The sequence below is a fragment of the Trichomycterus rosablanca genome, chromosome 11 (assembly GCF_030014385.1).
Source record: "Trichomycterus rosablanca isolate fTriRos1 chromosome 11, fTriRos1.hap1, whole genome shotgun sequence".
Classification (NCBI taxonomy): Eukaryota; Metazoa; Chordata; class Actinopteri; order Siluriformes; family Trichomycteridae; genus Trichomycterus; species Trichomycterus rosablanca.
This window is the reverse complement of record NC_085998.1, coordinates 8,024,948-8,047,892: the sequence shown is the minus strand read 5'-3', so window position 1 is coordinate 8,047,892 and position 22,945 is coordinate 8,024,948. Positions and strand designations below refer to the sequence as shown.

Here is a 22,945-nt window from a genome sequence, read left to right as displayed (position 1 = left end):
TTTTGATTTAATTTGTTTTATATTAATGATAAATCTAAATAAAATAAATGAAGAAAAAAAAGAAAATTAGATTTATTAATTAAAAACTAAGCTATTCTTATGTACAGGTATGTTGTAATTGTTTTTTAATTTGTTTTAGTTTTTTCTATTTAATTTATTTTCATTTCTATTGCTATGGTTGGTTTTAAATATGCATTTTATTGCAATTCATCATCAAGTGGGGATCTATTTTTTTACTTTTTTTTTTAATTAGGATTAAAAAAAAAAAAAATTTTATATTTTCTTTATGCATTTTCTCCCCTTTTTCTCCCTTTTAGGGCATCCAATTGCCCCATTGCGTCATGCTTCCTCTCCATCAATGCCGATACCTGCTCTGATTGAGGAGAACGAAGCTAACCCACGCCCCCTCCGACACGTGGGCAGCATGCCGTATGCATTTTTATCACCTACACTTTGACGAGTGCAGTGCAGCTCAGCGTTGTGTACGCAGCTCATCTCTGTGCAGGCGCCATCAATCAGCCAGCAGAGATCGTAATTGCACCAGTCATGAGAGAGACCCCATCCAGCTTAGTCCCACCCATATGAACAACAGGCCAATCGTTGTTCGTGTGGCCACTCAGCCTCAGCCGGCAAGGCAGAGCTGAGATTCGATACGATGTATTCGAGATCCCAGCTCTGGTTCCAGCGTGTGTTTTTACCGCTGTGCCACCTGAGCGTACATTCATGACAGGACATGTAATTCTAGAATGGATTCTATAATGGAGAGCTTGCCAGGCCCTGCTGCTGCCCCAAACCATGACATTTCCACCTCCATGAGATGAGGAATCATCTCTCCAAAGCACATTGTTCCAGAAGTCCTGGTCTTTGTCTAGGTGTTCTCTGGCAAACTTTAGTCTTGCCCTGATATATTTTTATTTTTTTGACAGCAAGGGTTTCCTCCTTGCACACCTCCCATGAAAATCAAACTTGTGCAGTCTCTTTCTGATGATAGATGCATGTACCTTGACATCAACTGTGGCAAGAGCTACCTGTAGGTCCCGTAATGACATTGTAGGATTACTGGAGACTTCTTTACGCATCTTGCGGTCTGCTCTTGGGCTGACTCAAGGTGAAGCTATGGAAGAAAAATGCCTTACAAATAATGACCAGAGGTCAGGATCAAACCAAGGTCATCAGGACACATGTTGCAGAGTGACACCCACACTGCAAGCTTCTCCACTGTGCTGGTTTTAATATTATCACATGTGAGGATTTTACTCAGGTTTTTTCATACCTCCCTAAAACATACTAAAAGTGGTTTGGTGACTCCATATTGGCCTTGTTTAATTAATAAAAGAATAAGTAATGAATTGGCACGTAGTTCGATCTTGTGGCACTGGGTCTACCGCGACCATAGTCAGGATGAAAGCGTTATTAATGATTAAAATATTTTAAATATGTAGTCCATTTTGTAAACTACAGTTCCAACACTACAGCTGTTTGGACCAATGAGGTGACGTTCTCACATCCGGGCAGCTGAACAGTTGAACTCAACTGTTTAGCTACTAAAAGTCTGTAATGACAGTATTTTATGGTCTTTATTAATGATTTTAACATCACAAGAATGTGTTGTGAACTAAATGATTTGATATTTATACAACATGTACTATATCACTGATTTGGACGACATTACTCGAAAGGAAAACTAATTTCTGCTAACGGCTGTAAAGCGGAGGATTCTGGGATATGTAGTTCATGAGCTGAACGCTTGTAGGCGTGTCTGGCGCTTACAGCCATGTTTATTATGATCACTCATCAGGCAAGCTGCTGCAGAGTTGCTCGTTCATGCGCGAACCCACAGGTAGGTCCTTCTAAAGCTGTTTAACTGACCCAGATTGAAGATAAAGTTAATGTTTGTATTTGAAATAGAGTAACTTTGCATGAAGCGTGATTGAAATTGTTGAAACAGTTACGTTTGTTCTTATACTAGGGTAAACTTTTGAGCTGGTTAAGAAACATAACTAACTAAACACACACACCCACACCCACACCCACACCCACACCCACACCACACACACACACACACACACACACACACACACACACACACACACACACACACACACACACACACCAGGATTGGCACTGGATCTGAACTGGAATGTTTGATACTGGAACTGATATCTGTAAGACCAAAATTGGTATTGGAAGTTAAATGTGTAGCACTGGAACCTGAAGCTTTGGCACTCAGACTGGAATGTTTGATACTGGGACTATAATCTCTAAACACCAAAACTGGAACCTTTGGTACTGGAACCTAAATCTTTGGTACTCAAACTGGACGGTTTGACTGGACTGGGATTATAATCTCTAAACACCAATACTGGAACCCTTGGTACTCAAACTGGAATGTTTGATACTGGGACTATAATCTCTAAACACCAAAACTGGAACCTTTGGTACTGGAACCTAAATCTTTGGTACTCAAACTGGACAGTTTGACTGGACTGGGATTATAATCTCTAAACACCAATACTGGAACCCTTGGTACTCAAACTGGAATGTTTGATACTGGGACTATAATCTCTAAACACCAAAACTGGAACCTTTCCTACTGGAACCTAAATCTTTGGCACTCAGACTGGAATGTTTGATACTGGAACTGATATTTGTAAGACCAAAACTGGTATTGGAAGTTAAATGTCTAGCACTGAAACTTTGGTACTGGAACTTAAATCTTTGGCACTCAGACTGGAATGTTTGATACTGGGACTATAATCTAACACCAAAACTGGAATCTTTGCTACTGGAACCTAAATCTCTGGCATGTAAAATCTTTGGTACTGAAACTGAAGTCTTTAGCAATGGAAAAAAAGCCTTTAATATTGCAACTAAAATCTTTGGATTTAATTTTAATAGGGGATTTAATAATGGCAGTTGTAGTCTAGTGGTTAAGGTACTTGACTAGTAATCAAAGAGTTGCTGGTTTAAGACCCACCACTGCCAGGTTGCCACTGTTGGGTCCTTGAGCAGGACCCTCAATGGCTTAGACAGTATACTTTCACAGTACTGTAAGTCACTTTGGATAAAAGCGTAATTGTGGAATTTTCCCATTCAAGCCTACAGTCTTCACAAATAAAGTAAAGCATTTAAATACACGTCTAAGGGACAGTTTTTGGACTCTATGATAAACTGCTCTGTCTAAGTTTTCACAAATGTATGTACAACAACCTCTGCTCCGACCAAAATTAAGTAATTTGTAAAACTGGATGAATGTTCTCTCCTCTTTCTGTTACATGACAGAAGAAATGACATCTCCAGAAATTGCGTCCCTGTCTTGGGGCCACATGAAGGTAAAAGGTTGCTCCTCTTCATATAAAGATTGTAAGGTGTGGCCTGGTGGCAGCCGGGAGTGGAACTGGAGAGAAACTGGGACGGATGTAAGTGCTATTTACGTAAAAAGCAAGATTAAGTAGAAAATTAACAGAATTCTGCACATCAGGTATTGATGCGGGTGTGTTATTTTTCATGAAAAAAACTTGTTTACGTTATTTATAATAATCTTAAGTATTCTGCAGCACAGTTTGGCATCTCAGCCTTGTGGTTTTGCTGCAATCTGGAATGATTTCATGTTGGCTGTGCTGTATCTATTAATGTCACTTGTAACTTAATGCAGCTCTCTGTATGCGATATGGCTCTGCACTGGAACCCAACACTTGCAGGTGATGAAGAGTGGACTCTCCATGATCAGATCAGGGCTTGTGAAAGCAGTAGCAGATTAACAATAGGGAATTGGAAATAACTAGATCGGGAAAAAAAAAACAATCATTCATTTTAGTCCTGAACCACATATCAGCTAAATCTGTGGACTTTAACTTAGATTTAATAGGCTAAACATTTCCTCCAAAATCCTAAGCATATGTAGGACATTTCCACCCTGTTCTATAATCTGTTTTGTTGTAGACCAAAATACTTGCATTGTTTTAATATTACCATTATTCCTTTACTTCACTATTAAAACTGTGACATTTTCCACTACACCAGAACAGGATCTCACATTTGACATGCAGGCATGTTGCTGTTTTGCTTGAGTGTATCTTTAAAGCAGATGTAATCATGTTTAACATTTTGATTTAGGATTAAGATGAATAACTGAGCTGCTCTTGTTTAAATGCTGTATGTGTTATTAGCATTACCCAGGCGTGCAGCCAGCCGATCTGGAGGAAATCCTGAGGAAAGGAATTCAGACTCTGGTGATTGGGAGAGGAATGAGTGAAGCCCTGCAGGTAATTTACACAACCATCACCTACATGTAACCACAACTGATTATCAGATCATATTCATGATTGTAAGTAGCGCTTAATGGAATTTCAGTAAAGAAATCATTTCATCAAAGTTCTCTGAGCAATTGTGCTCATCTCACAAAGTATTACTGCTTGTGCATTTCAAATGAATTATTTTTGAATTGTTGAACTTTGCCTGAAGTACACACAGATTTGCTCCTGCTGCGTGAGTGAGTTTAATTTCACACATTACTGGCAAAATTGCTCATCAAACCGCATATCTAGTAGTACCCTTTTGTAGACTTTTGCACAATGTCATGTGAGGGATCTGTTATTTGGTTGATTGTAGTTCTTTGTAGTTCATGTACAGAATGCAGCAGATCTGATCAGCATGATTGTTATGACTAGAGGACTGGGTTGAATAATCTGCAAAAGAGCAAGATGTATTTCAGTCAGCCATGGTCAGTACTCACTGACAGTGGTCCAAGGAGGGAGAACAATTCAAACCACTGACAGATTGTTTGACACCCAAGGACATAATGGCTCTGGCATCTGGTACGGATCAACAGAAGATCTGCTGTGGATGATTTTAATCCTGGTGATGAGGTTGATGAGGTGAATGTGTCACAACATAGAGAATCAAACCCTTACGTGTAGGCTAACTCCTGTCCACTGTTGAGAGCTCCTACAATAGGCATGGAATGAAAAGAGGTCGAATTCTGTTTTTACCAAGATCATGTAGACGACCATGGAGGTGATGGTACTAGGAGGCACAGTAGGATGATCAACTTCGCTTGTACAGAAGTTGAAAGAGCTGCTTTTAATGTTTTGGTGCTAGATCATACAGAATAGTTTGTGATGTCTTGTGGTGTTCATGGTTTAGTATGTCAGAACTGACAGCATAACAGCATTTTAGGTGAGTGGTCCTAATTTTTTGGCTCATTGATGTAAGTACAAAAAAAATACAGTTTACAGGCAGGTTCTCACTGGTCTGATGGCATCTGCCGACAGTGGAAATCCATATTTAAGGCCATATCCTTCCTGACAAGTCTAAATGAAAAATGCACTGATTGCTGTACACTCCCGAGTGATGTTTGTTGAAGTCTGATGAATGTGCATCTCGTCACTGTAGGTTCCTCCTTCCACTGTGGAGTTTGTGAAGCAGCAGGGTGTGGATGTAAAAGTGCTGCAAACTGAGAAAGCTGTAAAAGAATACAACGTCCTTGCGGCACAGGGGGCAAAAGTTGGAGGAGTTTTTCACTCTACCTGCTAAAGAGACTTATTGTTGACCCACAGACCTGAGGTCACCTGCATTTTCCACTGATGGCTCATGCAGTCAATTGAAGCTATTTTTTTAAAGCATGACGTGGTGATTATTGTTCTAAATAATATTGTCAATCTAAAGATAAATATATCTCTTTGTGATTTTTGGATGTGACTTGACTTTAAATCTGTCTCTGTTATCAGCCGGCCGAATGTCTACACATAATTGTCTAATGTCTGCCGGGTGGGAGGGCTGAAGGAATTCCACATTGATGCTGTAATTGCAGTTGTTGCTGATTGGTCGAGGCACCTGCACAGAGATTGTGAATAATGGAGAGCAGTGCATGACTCTCCATATGCGATAGTGATCCCTAGGGCTGTCGCGCTAACCGCAATTTTGAAATATCGCGGTATAGACCAGCCAACCGCAGGGCATGCTGGACAACCGCATCACCGCGATAGTCACGTTTTTTTTCTTTCTTCTCTTTTTTTTTTTTTGCAGGGTCCATCTTGTTTTACGCTTACATTCGGGCGTAATAAATGTTAAATAAATTCATAATGAAAATGAGCTAAGAGCGTCATTTTCCCGCAACCTGTTCTCATGCGTTGCTGCTGAGTGTCAGGCTTTGTGTTTTAAAATGTAAACAATGGCAACAGGAATTATAGGCAAGTTTATTAATGATTAAATTCAGTTCACACTCAATAAAATACTTGTAATTTAGACCATATTCAAACAGCCTCGGCGTACTAAAACACTTAATGACGGTTAATATGGCATTGCAGCCTGCAAATATTCTCTTGCTGGAATGATTTAAATGTATTTTTTCGTTGAATAAAAATGTATTGAAACGAATAATAACTTAAAATGTAGTATATATTATGTTAATTATATCTACTAAATAGATAGTTAATAGTGGCGCAATAACCAGGCTAGATTTGCTTTGATCTGTAAAGTCGCATGCAGGATCAGTACACGTGTGTATTAGTGTAACACCGGTAACGTCGGGAACATCACTACCCCACTCAGATCCTCTCTAGACCACATCAGGTGAACATGTTGGTTCTTCTAGCGCGCATGATAACGCAGGTTTAAACTCTTACAGACTTTATTCTTTATTCAATTTTTTTTACCATATTTTGATTAGATGTGCGTTTTTAGCCTAAACACTTTTTTTTTTCGTTTCACAGTGTATATCTAGCCTAGGCTAGAAGCTAAATTTAAACCTTTTTTAATAGAGAAAAGACGTGCATCCCTGCTCTGTTCTGTATTTAACAATAAACACGCATTTCATTGGTCTTAAAGCTGCCTCTTCTTTGTCATTATAAAGCAATAATATATCGAATCATAGCCTAACAATAAAGCTTGTTTATATAGCTCTAAAATCCAGATTAATTAAGTAATTTTCAAAAACAAAATGGCGATATTACCGCATACCGCGATATTGAGACAGGTTGAATATCGCAAGGGGAAATTCTTTCACCGCGACAGCCCTAGTGATCCCTGTGAACTTGCCTCTTGTAGGTGAAAAGCGGTTGGCACTACACACATGTTGGAGTGGACTTATGCTGGGTACAGCCCTCCTCGGCCAGGATAGGTTTACAGCAGTGGAGGAAGATACACCGATCAGGCATAACATTAAGACCACCTTCCAACTGACTGGTCTGTGGCTATGCACCCCCATACGCAACAATCTGCGATGCACTGTGTATTCTGGTCTGAGGTCAAGCCATAGCCTAGTGGTTAAGGTACTGGACTAGTAACCAGAAGGTCGCTGGTTCAAGCCCCACCACTGCCAGGTTGCTGCTGCTGGGCCCTTGAGCAAGGCCCTTAACCCTCAATTGCTCAGACTGTAACTGTAATGTAAGTCGCTTTGGATAAAGGCGTCTGCTAAATGCCGAAAATGTAATGTAAAATATTCTGACACCTTTCTATCAGAACCAGCATTAACTTCTTCAGAAATGTAAGCTACAGTAGCTCGTCTGTTGGATCTCCTCACATGCATCAATGAGTCTTGGCCGCCCATGACCCTGTCGCCGGTTTACCACAGTTCCTTCCTTGGACCACTTTTGATAAATACTGACCACTGCAGACCGTGAACACCCCACAGTTTTGGAGATGCTCTGATCAAGTCGTCTAGCCATCACAATTTGGCCATTTTTCCTGCTTCTAACATCAACTTTGAGGATAAAATGTTCACTTGCTGCCTAATATATCCCACCCACTAACAGGTGCCATGATGAAGAGATAATCAGTGTTATTCACTTCACCTGTCAGTGGTCAGAATGTTATGCCTGATTGGTGTATATTGGGGTAATTGGATATGAAAAGATTGAGTGAAAAAGTAAAAAAAATGCATGAATATACACTATAACACTGAATGCTGGTCACTCAGCAGTCTATTATGCTAGCTAACTTGTCAGATTGCAGCATGTCCAGGGTATTCCTGCCTTGCGCCCAGTGTTTTTAATAAATGCACCACTAAAATGATAAATGCACAATCTGAAGAGACTTTAATAGTTTGACCAAATGGAACTTATCATGTTTATTATTCAACTGTTATTATATACAAATTGTTGACATATACAAGTACAAAAACTACACACAACAGACAACAAATAAGTACAAATGCCTCATATTCAGTTTGATTCCTAATGTCCTTTTGTTTAGTGTAGATTTATGCAGGTTAATGATGGGACCAGGTTCAGCGGCGAGCAGGTTTTGGCATGATGAAAACCTTGACAGGCTTGCTAAGGTTGATGGTGCCTTCGATGGAGCTCTCGGTCGTGGGCAGAACTTCTGAGCTGTCGTCCCAGGCTGGTTTGGGCACGGGAAGTTTGCTGCTGTAGGCCAGTAGTAACCTCACCTCGATCTGGCATGGCTCTGGAAGGGGGACACAGGGACAAAAAGCAGGAAGCACATGTTGAGGAAAATTGATGAATCTACTGGGCTGGACAGGGTATCACTCACTCACCCATTCAGACACAGAACCAACACTACACACCCACAGTACCACCCAGATTCATGGTCGCGTTTGATGTGATTATTCAACCACTTATGCCAAGTTCACACTACACGACTTTCCAAGTCGTCAGGTCGCTGTACAGTTCACACTACATAACTGGATCTCTTGTAATCGGGAGTCTTTTAAGTCAGTGTGGCTTTCACACTACACGACTGATCGGTGATAGGGGGTTTCACACTACACCTATCACCAACTGGAATCGCAGACGAGCTTCTCTGGTCTCCCAAACTACGTTTTGTCACGAAAACAAACACGAGAAGTGACGAAAGGTTTAATGATACCACATCCAAAAATACACGTCAACAAGTTGCGAGCGATCAAAGTTGGTGCGCTGCACAATGTGTAGCGTAAAATCAGGGAGAAAAAATAAATGAATCTGAGTGGATTTGGCTATTTGAACAGCATGGATTGTTCTGTAGTGAGTTGGAGGTTAATAAATATTTTTTGCAATAACACCGTTGGTGTTATGTTTTGTAGTGAACGATAAGGTCAGAAATACTGTAAAACTTGTGTGTGCGCTGATGTATTCTGATATAAACTATATTATACCTCTGTCCCACCTTTTTACAACTCCTCTGCATTTCCCCTCACCCTGTATCTTGTGTTCTCATTGGCTGTTCGACATAGCACTCATTGCCAGTCGGGCAACTCAGATCCAGATATTTGACAAGCTAGATATCTCTCTTCGGTCACTTGGATCGAGCCGCTCGGATCGAGTTGTTGAGTAGTACACACATAGCGATCGAGAGCCGAGTTTCGATCACAGAGCTAACGCCGAGTTGCTCCCGAGCCGGCAAATCTAGCGCCGACCAGTCGGCGAGTGAAAATCAGGGCACAAATTGTGTAGTGTGAACAAGGCATAAGTCAGAATTATTATGACAGAAATGCCCTTGATTTAATACAATGTAATGTGAGTTTTTTTTATAAATCAGATAGAAATGTGTAAACAGAAACACTCTCAGAGCACAGTAGTACGCAGACTGCAAGGATTTTGAGTTACAAATACTACTCAACTGTTTGGTTATGCTGGAGGAACATCACGACTCCCACACAAAATAATTCTGGCAAGTAGCAGCTTCTCCAGCCTAGATGTAGTTCTATTTATATCTAGAGAGCTGCTAGAATTTCATTCTGTGTTCCCTAATAAACATGCTGTTTTCTCGTTTAGGATGACAGAAACCCTGCTCATGCATCTTCCATCTGAAACAATAAAACTCATCAGCTCACTACATCCATTTACACTTGTTTCAGTAAATCAGACTAAATTACAGTCTCAGTTTACAGTCATGCATGTAATATGCAAGTTAAAGACTGACGGACTTCCTTTGTGTCCAGAAGTCTGAACTGAGTACTTGAATGACGCAGTTTTGCCACTAGTCTGATCGGGTCTCTGCGTCTCTGCAGACACAATTGGCTGTGTCTGAAAAAGAAAGGGCTGATGGGAAGCTGACATTTCTGTGTGTATTGGAGGAAACGTGTCGTAACCTGCAACCGTTCTGGGAGTCGTGCATGCTTTGGCAGGAGTGGATGATTAGGTAATTAGATACACTATTTGACCAAAAGTATTTGGACACCTGACCATGCGCTTGTTGTACATCCGATTTCAAAAACAAATGGTATTGAAATAGTGTGATCTCTTCTGAAAAGGCTTCCCACAAGACTTTGAAGTATGTCTATGAGAATTCGTGCCCATTCAGTCAAAAGAGCATTTGTTTGGCTGGGCACTGATGTTGGTCAAGAAAGCCTCAGTTGATGTTCCAGTTATTCCAAAGCTGTTCAGTGAGGCTGAGGTCAGGACTCTGTGCAGGACACTGGAGTTTCTTTAAACTGAGCTTTTCTTCATGTCTTTATGGAGCTTTGCGCACAGGGACACAGTCATACTGGAACAGGAAAGGACCTTCCATAAACGGTTTGTGCAAAGTTGGAAGCATATAATTTCCTTTATATAACTGATTTATTTAACCTGTTAGCAATTACTGTGGCTGAAAAGCATGAATTCAAAAATTAGAAGTGGTGTCACAGTACTTTTGGCCATATAGTGTACCAAGATTTTGACTACTTAAAGAGGACTTTTTATGTGTAGCCCCAACAAAACTCAATACAGAAGAATATCCACTTGAGCATTGTAGAAAATACTACGTTATATTTTTTCTTGTACTTTAAATAACTTCATTTTCTCCAAAGTAATAAACCTAAACTAAGACTCGTCTGTGTATATTAAATGTTCCAGAATTAAAATGATCCTTTTTGCACAATATCATTTCCTGCAAGAAGTTGCTTCATTTGCTGGATACTTTTACTAAACTACCGTTCAGGTTTGGACATTTACTAAAATGTTGAACTATTATAAACTATAAAAAAAAAAAAAGTGTTACATATTAGGGTTGGGTGATATCCAGTGTGTGATCTCACCTGTCCAGGCTGTATGGGACAGATACACCTGTGTGATAAGTCGTACCCGTCCTGGTCCTGGCGTCCTAAAGTCTCCAGGTTTGGGGTGGATTAAATGGGACTGTCCGTCCGGGTAGCGTACCTGTGTGTGGGATGTAGGAGAGATGAAACTAATCTGCCCATAAATCACATGTCAAAACTTTTTTTTATTCAACACAATATAATAAATTGTAATAATTTTTTTTCTTCTTTATGGTCTTCCTGGTCTTTATGCTGTTGTGTAATAACAATGCCCACTTCTACATTTGTTCAAGATTCGACAAATCTTGAACACTTTGCGGTGCAATTGACTGGCCGTTAAGGCAGTTAAGGCTGTGGTTAAGAGGGGGGGGATCAAGAGATTCCTTATAGCTGCTGCACTTGCGGCCTCTGCGGCAGGTCGAGACACCTGCATGAGAGATGGTATAGTAATTGAGAGTAATGCGTGACTCTGCGGTCTGCGAGACTGTCTGTGGCAGGTAAAAAGAAGCAGCTGGCAATGCACAGTGTGTTGGAGGGCTGCATGATAGTCTGCAGCAGAGTAAGATACAAGTGTAGGAACTGGATACAACTAGATCAAGAAAGAACATTTCAATAAAATGAAAAAGTGTGGACAATGTATGATTGAGTCCTCCAGGCAAGTAGTTTGTCTGATGTCCAGGTCTTTTTTGGGGGGCAAAAAGTAAAGCCTCTGGTAAGAAATGGAATCTATGATACGGTGAATAAACAGAAAACCCAGCCGACCTGTACTTTGACCGTAGTTTGTGGCTCCTGTACATGTTCCAAAGTGGCATCAATATCTAATGCCACCACCAGGCCGGAGGTAAATCTCAATGGGTTGTCCGATTCTCCAGTTGGCTCAATGATAGTTGCTGAAGCTCTGTGAATCTAGAAACCCAGTATAAAGACGGTATAAGGGCAGCTGAAGGACAACATTTCAGATACAATTTGCTATTTATTATTAGATCTATACACATCTATACACATGGCCACTCAACAGACCTGCTCAGGCAGTTTGAGGTGAGTGAATCTGCTCTGTCTCAAAGTGGTCTGGAGAATCTTCACTAAATCCAGTGGTTTACAGGCGACCAGTCTGGGCATCAGTTCAAGAAGCTTCTCCACAAAACTGTCCTGAAAGTGGGGAAGCTCCAACATGAAGAGTCTGTGAGGGCCAAAAAACATGACATGCCATACAAATAAGTAGAGCTGAACTGCTAGTCTGCCATGCTTTCGTTTGTGAGCAGTAAAGATTATAGCGGAAAGAAGGGCTCATGGGCTATAAATCATGGCAACGTCACGGAAGCCCCATATACAATTATATAGTTATTAGAAGTACTTTATTTTCCCCTCATCGTCTTCCAATTTTGTCATATCCAGTTCCCTTTTATCAGTTGATCAGTCAGAGAAAACTTAGATTTGCATCAAGTCTTCACTCTAAAGGGACATGTGGACCCCCTAGTAGTAGGTGTTACTCTAGATGTGTTTTGACGAGAAGATGCCAAGTTTCACGGTAAATATTCTTGACATTATGCTCAGGTGTATTTTACCTCTGAAAGGACTCCACCTCCTGCAGGAACTTCTCACAAAGTGCAAGGAGAGGATCAACCCTAGAACAGAAGAGCAGGTCAGCTTTAAACTAGCCAACAATTGAGCACCAATATAAATCACTGGATTTAAGACGTGACTTTTACTATAATGTATTATCTTAGAGTGATGGATGTGTGCCTGATTACATTAATTTCAACCCTAAATTCAAACTGCCTTTTTCTACAGCGTCTTTATACCTGTTAATAATGTTGAGGACTGTAGAGGGTACAATATCTGAATTTCTTCAATTGTGCAATAAGAAATGATGTTCTTAAACTGTTAAACTATTCATTTATACCATTTTGGTAAAGTGCCAAACCTCACTATTAATGCCCCTTTTATACCCAATCATGATAGCATCACCTGCCTTCTAAATGTTTTTTTTTTATTAACATATTACCCACTGTCCCAACAGTTTTGACACTGCATTTGTAAAATCCACACGTGCCCACAAGTTCCTAAAAAAGGCTCAAAATTGTACGGAATATGGCCAAAAGTATGTGGACACATGACCATAGTCTGACATCTATCACCCCCCTCCTTTCAACAAGACTTTGGAGTGTACCTCTGGGACTTTGTGCCTATTTAGTCAAAAGAGCTCTTTGTAAGATCAGGCAACCAGAGTTCCTCCACACCATGTCTTTATGGACCTCAGGGTGAAACAAGAAAAATCTTTCCCCAAACTTAAATCACAAACTAGTACACACTTGCTTTTAAACACTTGAACTTAACTATCTGAGTGGGGTCCAAATACTTTTGGTTGTGTATTGCACATATCACTTAATGAGAGATACTGGTGGATGGTATGTTCACATATTTAGTTTACTCAACAGAAAATGATGCAATGTTTTTAAATCAAGTGAAGTTTTTTGAGGAGCCGCTGGCACCCTGTGTGGTGGTACTGACCCTCGTCTGGTGCGCGCAGTCAGTATGAGCTGTAGCGCCTTGGCTTGCAGTCGAACATTGTGAATAGCCGCCACCTGACGCGTCCCAAGTCCACTGTACAGAAACTCCAACTTATATGTTTCCTCTAGGATCTGCCACACACACACACACACACACACACACACACACACACACACACACACACACACACACACACACACACACACACACACTTAAAGATTTATTTGTGCAAATGGAGGGGTGCAGGGGTGATACAAGCGGCACGATAAAAATGATTTTCCGTACCTGTTGTGCAGCAGTTGATGCCATGGCATTCTGTTTGAGACACAGAGGCACAGCCATGTTCCATAACTTCTCCTGTAAAGCCTGATACACACAAAAATAATAAAAAAAGAAAAATTAAGTTTGTAAATGTGTTAATAATGCGACAGAAACTACTGACTCTTATTACACATGACACTCACCTTCATGAGCAGCAGTTGACAGTGAAGGTAAGTGGCGCAGAAATCAGCTGATCCAGCCAGTTCAGTCTGAAGCTCACCTAGCCTCTGTAGGTCTCTAAAATAATAGAACAAGTGTTGGAACACACTGTAACTGATACAACTGAACACTGAGCACATCAGTGCCTGACCTCACCTGGCTGACGTTTTGACTGAATGGGAACAAATTCAGACAGACAAACTCCAAAATACTTGTAAAAAGACCTTCCAGACATGTAGAGTACCGCCCCTTATTGGTGTAAAGTATATAAGTGGTGTCAGTTTTGAAAGGCATATCCGTCACTGCTAAAAATCAGTGCAGCTACGGTGATCAAAATTTTCACTTCTGAAAAGACGCTGTACAGTTTCGAACCTTATAGTGAAGTCCAGCAGGTCCTGAGCACCAGGGGAGTCCAGGTTCTGCAGGGTGCTGACCCTTGCTAGGCTTTCCTGGAGGAACTGCTGTGCAGACTCAAGGCTACAAGGCTCCATTCCTGCTGCCTCTGAACCCAGAGCTGCCATTACTTGCTTCCTGCCTGGTAACTAATAGACACAAAAAAGACATTCAAATGCATTAGTTTAGGTAGTGGCTTTATCTTCTCAAGTATAGTTTGTGTGTGTGTGTGTGTGTGTGTGTGTGTGTGTGTGTGTGTGTGAAAAAAGCTCTTACTCTGAGCTGAGGTACCAGGTGAGAGAGGCTGTCTCTGAGGTAAGCGTAGTGTCGAAACGTGTGGTCTGAGAACAGAGCCGGCATGGTGGGACACGACTTGGCTGCGTTAAAAACAAGCACCAACACTGCAATGTCTGATCAAAAGCACATCAGGAAAATAACCACCAAGTAAGTGACTGAATCTTCACTTCACGCCCAACCTTCTCAGAGCTTTGAAACCATCACCAATTTGCCTGAACCAGTATATTTTTGCCTCTTGTACAATCCCTTGTGCTGATGGAGCAGAGCTGAGACTATTGCTTGCCTCCACTGACATGACCGAGTCTCACAGACAACGTGCTGTGTACGGAAAGCCACGTTAGGTACTCTGCAACTCATCCATCACTAGTGCAGGTGCCTCAAGCAGAACGCACTTTTACAGCAATAAAACACTGAGGACCACCCTTCCTCTCGCCCCGCCAACAGCACCACCTGGAATTCTACTTGAATTATTTCACCTTGTATTATACACCAACAGTAACCATTACATTAGGTATAATAAATATTTCCGGGCACTCGGGTGCAGAAGCAGTCTAACATGCTAACGCACCACTGCACTGGGTGTCCCCACAAGCACAATTTGCCATGTCTGAGGAAGAGAAGGTCTGACGGGGGCTCTTCCTGCAGCCTCTGTGACATGTAATCGTTCAATCAGCCACAAATCGGACGTGTATGGTACGGAAGGTGTGGTGATGGTAATTGGAAAAGAACTAAATATTTTATCTTTTTAAAATTTGTATATCCTCAACTTCTCAGTGCAGTCTGGCGACCTGTTGGCTCACAAACACAACTAAACTAGGCAGGATACACGCTGGGTCATCCATATCCGGCTCTGGAGTGTCGAAATAAGGGTGTGTGCTGAGAAGCTCAGGAACGATGGGCAGCACAAGAGTGGGATGACGAGATCCAAGGAACTTTAAACACCTGCAACATGGCAAGGAAAAAAAAACATAGATTAAGTGTTTTTAAGGATTTAAAGCAGTAGTAGTTTAGTGCTGGTGTGGTGTAGAATGTTTGTGTCACGCACTTCCACACTGAGTTGCGGTCAGTAGGGTACTTGGTAAGGTTCTTTAGCAGCTCCAGCAGGGCCAGCTGGACGCACTCTTTGGTCGACATGTTGGTGTAACACAGCAATTCGTGCAGGGCCTCTCTGATGTCTCGCGAGGAGTCCTGTTGTGTTAATTATAATCCTTAATAAAGCAATTGGTCAAAAACATTCATGCCATAGTAGTCTTTGGGAGGATATCATGAATATGTTCATTTTGATTGTTCAATTGCAATATAAAACATATAAAGTTTCATGTCAACAATCCCCACCCCCCTAATGGTATACCAGTGACCGACTGTAGGCCAATTCTAACCTGCCTGCTCCAATGCTGCTCCACGCTGGCCAAGAAAAGCTGAATCTAGCTGACCAACATCATGGATGCATGGTCAGTTGGCCGCAATCGCGTCCAACAGACACCACCGGCTTGGTTTTTCCTCTCTGGTGTTGCAATACGCAGCCATCATGACTGGCCGAGGTGCGGGCATGAGAGGGGGATAACGGAGGGGTCACTTACGGCTGGCAGGTGAGTAATAAGCCACCGGCCACTTGCGTGTGGCAGCCTGAGGCCCTTTTGTGGCCAGAATTGTATGGTAGGGGGGATTGCAATATGCAGGGGATTGAACAGGACTAGATTGGGGAGATAAAGAGAAACTGGTACCTCCAGCACAGCCAGCACCGTATCCAGCTGATCCTCTCTCAGTGTAATGTGGGTGGAGATCTGTCGCAGCACGTGTATCGACTGAAGTCTCACTTCCTCTATTTCATCGTTAAACATGTCCACCAGGAAGTCCAGACATTTCTCTGCAAAGCTAGGAGAGGACATGGCTAGCGAGCACAAGGCCTCTACAGCCGCAATCCTCACCTCTGCATAAAATAAAAAAGCAGAAATACTAACAGGACCATTGGCATAAATGTACACAGGTAATGTATCTCAGCTAAACACACGGGAATACGTCCACACACCATACATCTCGTCCTCAAGGCCGTGCACGAAAGCTCCACAGGCACCGGAGTCGATGAGGTTCACCCCCGATGTGTCGACTTTTTCTCTGGGAGCGTCGTCTGCCCATCTCCGGCCGGAGGAGAACTCTCCAGATGTGTAGAGCTCTTTGGCTCGCTCGTGTGCTGTGCGTTTCCTCTACAGTGGAAAAAGCAGATGTGCGTTAATTATAAACGTAACATCTGAAGAATTTTTTGCAGGATTTATTAGCCTTTTTGCTAGCCACTTTCTCCTTGCTGGTACCTATCCATACACCCTATAATTTACAAAATACCACTTGCTGTTCTAAAGCTACTGCTGATTAAGGCAGAGTACTGCATTAACCCTAATCCATTCAATAAAAACATATGCCTGTCCACAAAAATCTCAATAAATTACCAAAATACAATCTATAAATAGCCACAGGGAGGACACTCTTCCTGATTACTGATCGTTATAACCCAGCATCAATGGTCTACGGATAAATATGCAGGGAACACCCCCCCCCCCCTGAAAGATTGCAACAACATTTCGGTCCGGGACAGCAGGGCCAGCAAAACCATAAGATAGGAAAAAGGTTAAAAACAATTATATAAAAATGAACACACACTTTTGTTGGATTACAATGGCAAGTTGAAGGTAACATTTATATGATTATACTGGTTTGCTAGCTAGATTATGACTATACTGAACCCCAGCATGTAATATTTATCCACATTATAAGCTCATACCCTAAGATCTGACATCAGCTTCTTGTCGAGTGTCTGCTCCAAAAAATGTGGGCTCACTTGCTGCATGGAACCCTGCAAAGCCAAAAACATAGCACTGAATAACCATTCAGAAAAGGGACAGTGACATCAACACATTTCATTGTATAACTGGAAAACCTTACCAGCAGCTTAGCAGCCTGCACTCGCACTACCCAGGATCCATCGCTGACCATGTGACAGATCTTTCCAAAAGAGTCGTCAATCAGCCGGATCTCCTCGTTGGATGAGGGAATCGGGACAATGCTGTTGGTAAAAAAAAAATTTTTTACTGATCTTTCTGACTTTTCCAGGATTAAGTCCAAAATCCAGCTTGACCTCTGTGACGGCCAATATACTTAATTTTTCCAAGTAGAGCACATTTTTGTCATAATAAAAAAAACCACAAACATCAAAGAAAGTACATTTGTGAATATTTTTGGACATGTGAGTTTCTTCCAGTCAGTCACAGTAACCATAGCAGAAATTACTGGTACCCCCCAAGACATACAGCATGCACCGGATCAATTTTGGAGAGTGTCTATGTGAATTTGTCCCAAAATTATCATTTGTGAGGTCAGGCACTGAGGTTAAATAAAATGAATTGCCAGGCCATGGTGACAATTGGATAAAACATCTGCTAAATGTCCTTAATGCTCAACTGCATTGTACTGAATCTCGCCTTGGGCAGTTGAAAAGATCTCTATAGGGCAGTGTTGGCCTAGTGGTTAAGGTACTGGACTAGTAATCAAAAGGTTGCTGTTAAAGCCCTACCACAGCCAAGTTGCCACAGTTGGGCAGTAAAACAAAGCTCTTAACCCTCAATTGCTTGCTCTGCATTCAGTCACAATTATAAATTGCTTTGGATAACGATATACTTCAAACATGGTAAATGTAAAGTTTAACAATCCTTAATTGACAAGAAACAGCCCCACCTTTCAGGGTAAAGCTGGCTCAGCACCCACACCATCTGCACTGCCGCCGAACGCACTTGCTCATAATCATCACTCAAGAGCTTGCAGGCCTGCAGGACACAAAAGAAGACCACATGTCTTACATCCAGACCCAGTGATTCTAAAGTGGATGTGTATGTAATGACAGAAGTTTTTACCTGATGGTAGATGATCTGCTGAAGTTTCATTCCCCTTTCATGAAGCTGGAGCTAAAAAAAATCAGATATACCTCGATAAATTAAGACAAAAATGTAGTACAGAAGTGCAAGCAGAAAAGTTCATGCAATGCAGGAAGGGCCCACCATAGCTTTAATGGCTGCAGTACGAACTCGGGGGTCCTGGTCACCGAAGTAATCACTGATGAGACTCTGGACGTCCCTCACAGGAGCTGTGGAACAGCCAGGTGCTGCTTCGCTCTCTTTACTTAGAGGTTTATTAACGGTACCCAAACGGCCAAGTATCTGCAGGCACTTATTGCGTACTCCGAAATAGGTGTTGTTGAGATTCTAAGGAAGAAAAGAAAAAGTCTTAAAGTTTAGTTTTTTTTACTTCAGTATATAATTTTTTTTGACAGGACCAATTTCCCCTTACTACAATGCCAAATTATGCCTCATTTAAGCCTTTCACATGATGCGCCGACTAAGCCATTACTTCCTATGGAGTGAAACTGAGCCACTCACCTTGCATCACACACTGTGCACATTTACCACTTGGACGTTTTCACCCCTTGTTGCTGCACTCAATTTCATCAAATTTTGACCCAGTGTCACCAGTAACAGAGACTGTTTATATGATGTAGACAGAAGCGATGCACATTACAAAACCCTGAACTGTCAAATCTAGCACTGTGAGGAAAAATACACTCCGGCGACTAGTGAGCTTTAACAGAGTGTTTGCATTTTAGGTTGGTTTGTTTATTACGATTTTAAAGTCATGTTTTACACTTTTGGTTACATTCATGACAGGAAATGGTAGTTACTCATTACACAAGGTTCATCAGTTCACAAGGTTATATCAAACACAGTCATGGACAATTAAGTGTCTCCAGTTCACCTCACTTGCATGTCTTTGGACTGTGGGAGGAAACCGGAGCTCCTGGAGTAAACCCACGAAGGCACAGGGAGAACTCCAAACTCCACACAGAAAGGATTGTGCCCTGCATTTTAGGTAGCAAAGCAGCATTTCCTAATCCTGCAGTCACTTGCCATGGCTTCATAGCTCTTCAATATGATTTCATTCACAAAACAATGAACTTTCATAAAGCCACTTTATTCTTGTGCTGGTTTTTTTTTTTATCTTTAACCATGAACACTATATTGTACATTATTTCTAGCTTAGTGCTCAGTGATACAGCCAGCAGGGAATGATTTTACAATGTATTATGTAAAAGGCTTAAACACCAGAGTAAGCGGCAATATGTGTCCAGCCTGTCATAAAATCCACTATTCTTGCACCACTTGTGCAGGTGTCTTAATCACACCACTGTTGTAGCAGCAATGATGCAATACCCCCTCAATTCCTCCCTGCCCATTCTGTCTCTAGAGAACCTGACCAGCAGAGCTAGATTTTAATCCCTGTGTAGATGGTGTGGAATGATGAAACTTTTGAATAGAAATATTTCTGTTCAAAGAAGCCAAAAGAAAAATTAAAAGGCTACCTTGCAGGCCACCTCTATGAGTCTCTGAGTGACTGTCATGTTGTCCAGCAGCTGTGCTCCAATGACCAGTAGTGTGTCCAACAGCTGTGCCAGTACAGAGTTTGACTCTAAAAGCACAGTAATAAAAGCCTGTCATTTTTAGCAATGTAAACACATATTCAGAAGCTGTTGATGCATGCTCAATAATCCAGGTACACAAATCCACAAAGTTGAATCAGTTCATCTGGACACAAGTTTGTTGTAGAGATACGTTTCGTCACTCAATCCGAATGACTTCTTCAGTCTGAAGAAGTCATTCGGATTGAGTGACGAAACGTATCTCTACAACAAACTTGTGTCCAGATGAACTGATTCAACTTTGTGGACATATTCAGAAGATGTCAAAGTTGAGCAGGAATACTCAGCACACAACCACAAACCCAATAAACCCCAATTTAGCTGGGAGCCATTAGTGACAAGGAGAACATGCAAACTCCACACAGAAAGGACCCAAAACACTCAATCAAACCCTGGACCTTTGGTGAGGCAACAGAGCTACCCACCAAATAATAAGAGATTCTAAAATGTATGTACATTTCTTCAAAGATTTGTTTTTCTTAGACAAATTATGCTGTTTATCTGATTGGTAAAAAAACAACATTATATTAAATTCAGTAAAAATAGATGTTCACTAATGGTCTCAGACTTTTGCCCCCCACCGTATAAACCCAAAAAGAATAGAAACTATGGATTTATCCATAAAACCAGAGGTACAGTGCTTTTACTTATGCTAATAAAGAATGGATGCAGATGGATATTTACTAAAGCCACTTACTGTCATGACTGAGCGTGCTTATAACATCATCTACAATGCAGTCTGGAGAGAAACCCAGTGTTTTGGACAGCAGACCGAGCAGTGAGGCAATCTTTAGCCTGACCGCGTTATCAATCTCCTGTTTAACAACATAGTTTCAAATATAAAAATGCACAGTACAGAAACTGAAATGATCTTATCATGTTTTCCCACAAGAGCACTTACCTTGTAATAATGCTCCAGAAGAATACGTACTACACCCTCGACACTTTCTGCCTCCACTGGTTTTCGAGCAAAGTTAAGAAGATACTGGAGGGCATCAGTGGGACTTGTGGCTTTACACAGATCAATATGAAGCGCTGCAGATTTACTGGGTTTGGTCAGTCGAAGTTTCTTGGCTGGTACTTCTTCATGAGGTTGTTGCTGTGTAAAGATAAACATACAAATAAATCTAACCATTTGGAACATCTGATCACTGCGTTTGTGCTTGGATAGGGCAGTGGTAAATTTCACAAGCCTACTACCTCTGGGATACAGAGTTCGGATCCCTAGCAGTGCTGTCACGCGGCCAAGAGTCTACACACAGACATGATTGTCTATGCCTTGGAGGGGGTCAGGAGCCTGCGATGGATTGAAGCTTCCAAAGTGTGGTTACTGCATCGTGCCCAGTGATTCCGTGGAAACCAGACCCACCATGACCCCTGACCAGGATTTGGGAGCAGCTATGAATTATTATACATTTCAAGTACAAATTCGATTCTAAAAAGTTGATACAGTGAGTTAAGTGCAAAAGCTTAGCTAAAATGGGGACACAAAGTGGAAACTAGTGTTCTTATAAGTCCACCTTTCATCTGTCATAGTACAGGGTGGTGGTGGTGGGGGGTAATTTTAAGGCTCAACAAATTACACATTTTGGAACATGTGCTTCCATCTAGACATTTTTTAGGGGCGTCTGTGAGTGTATAAGCAAGAACAAGCCAAGCCATCTGCATGTGTTACAACAGTAAGGGGTCTTTTCTGTGTGGAGTTTGCATGTTCTCCCCGTGTCTGCGTAGGTTTCCTCCCACAGTCCAAAGACATGCAAGTGAGGTGAACTGGAGATACTAAATTGTCCAGGACTGTGTTCGATATAACCTTGTGTGAACTGTTGAACCTTGTGTAATGAGTGACTACCGTTCCTGTCATGAATGTAACCAAAGTGTAAAACATGATGGTAAAATCCTTATGAACAAACAAACAACAGTAAGGCTTCATAGTAAGAAGTGCAATTGCTAGACTGGCCTGCCTGCAGACAAGACCAGACTCCCATTATGAAGCCCAATATATACTCTGGCTTATAAGGTAGCTGAATGTCCACATTCACAACTACAACAACTAGTGTCCTAGTAATCGTATGGATTACAAAAGAGTGTGAAAGGGGAGGCTGATGTAACAAATAAGTAAAAAATGTCTCTTGGCACTTTCTGAGGCACGTTTGAGTTTTCTTTGGGTACTCCGGTTTCCTTTTACCTTCAGAAAGCATGCAAGCTGCTAGAAAATACTCTTAGAAGTGTGTAAAAGTGATGCACTGCAATTGAATGACACCTTCTCCACAATGTAGTGTTTGAAAATAGCGCAAGATTCACTGCGACCCCGACCAGAGAATAATAAAGAATAAATAAAAAAAATCAACAATAATAAACATCACTGTTAGCTTAGCCACCTAGCTATATTTACATCCACTGTAACAGCTAGTTAGTTAGCTTGTTAGCTAACGTCAACAACTTCGTCCCGCACCACAAATTAACATTTTTCCCACATAAATATATAAAACACTTCATGTTTAACATGTTTACCTGTACAACTTTGGAAAATTCTTCATAAACCCGCTTCTTTAAATGAGCAGCCATTGTTACGGAAGGCAAAATGCGAATTCGATTCAGGTTTGCCCCATACCACTTTCCGTAGTTCTGTATTGCGTCGCCACCATGTGTTTGAAAAGTAATTTTAATGAATGTGTTCACTTTTACAGCGGCCAATCCACCTTCTGCGTGTATTATTATCAGTCTGTGGTAACCGGAGAACACACACATGAAAACCAGTGACTGGAAATGAGAATCGAATCCATGTC

The 22,945-nt window shown here is 41.4% G+C and overlaps 2 protein-coding genes across 3 annotated transcripts; one reads left to right on the top strand and one right to left on the bottom strand.

The window, feature by feature from the left end:
- Positions 1-1,692: 1,692 nt before the first annotated feature.
- Positions 1,693-5,693, top strand: aamdc (adipogenesis associated, Mth938 domain containing). 2 transcript variants are annotated; one of them, XM_063005103.1, is made up of 4 exons: positions 1,693-1,840; positions 3,286-3,419; positions 4,170-4,265; positions 5,395-5,693. In XM_063005103.1, the coding sequence occupies exons 1-4, from the start codon at positions 1,825-1,827 to the stop codon at positions 5,533-5,535; spliced, it is 387 nt and encodes a 128-aa protein (XP_062861173.1). In that variant the 5' UTR covers positions 1,693-1,824; the 3' UTR covers positions 5,536-5,693. The 2 variants fall into 2 exon arrangements, with proteins under 2 accessions (XP_062861173.1, XP_062861172.1); XM_063005102.1 differs by having other exon boundaries at positions 3,283-3,419.
- Positions 5,694-8,023: 2,330 nt separating this feature from the next.
- Positions 8,024-22,730, bottom strand: ints4 (integrator complex subunit 4). Its single transcript, XM_063005101.1, has 23 exons — positions 22,671-22,730; positions 21,061-21,258; positions 20,857-20,974; positions 20,043-20,149; positions 18,688-18,891; positions 18,544-18,594; positions 18,368-18,456; positions 17,579-17,699; positions 17,418-17,489; positions 16,671-16,845; positions 16,366-16,571; positions 15,687-15,829; positions 15,468-15,583; positions 14,621-14,754; positions 14,324-14,493; positions 13,936-14,029; positions 13,757-13,837; positions 13,472-13,602; positions 12,526-12,585; positions 11,981-12,140; positions 11,723-11,866; positions 10,961-11,081; positions 8,024-8,406 (listed from the first exon to the last, which is right to left on the bottom strand). The coding sequence occupies exons 1-23, from the start codon at positions 22,722-22,724 to the stop codon at positions 8,228-8,230; spliced, it is 2,928 nt and encodes a 975-aa protein (XP_062861171.1). The 5' UTR covers positions 22,725-22,730; the 3' UTR covers positions 8,024-8,227.
- Between the last annotated feature and the right edge of the window lie 215 nt (positions 22,731-22,945).

What these genes read in the sequence shown, in the direction of transcription:
- aamdc (XM_063005102.1), top strand. An exon ending in GGAGAGAAACTGGGACGGAT is followed by an intron (nt 3,420 to 4,169) that starts GTAAGTGCTATT and finishes ATGTGTTATTAG; the next exon opens with CATTACCCAGGCGTGCAGCC. An exon ending in GAATGAGTGAAGCCCTGCAG is followed by an intron (nt 4,266 to 5,394) that starts GTAATTTACACA and finishes TCGTCACTGTAG; the next exon opens with GTTCCTCCTTCCACTGTGGA.
- ints4 (XM_063005101.1), bottom strand. Translation starts at nt 22,724, where the DNA reads ATGGCTGCTCATTTAAAGAAGCGGGTTTATGAAGAATTTTCCAAAGTT. An exon ending in CTGCAGCCATTAAAGCTATG is followed by an intron (nt 18,595 to 18,687) that starts GTGGGCCCTTCC and finishes GATTTTTTTTAG; the next exon opens with CTCCAGCTTCATGAAAGGGG. An exon ending in GGATATGGATGACCCAGCGT is followed by an intron (nt 14,755 to 15,467) that starts GTATCCTGCCTA and finishes GCTTTTGATCAG; the next exon opens with ACATTGCAGTGTTGGTGCTT.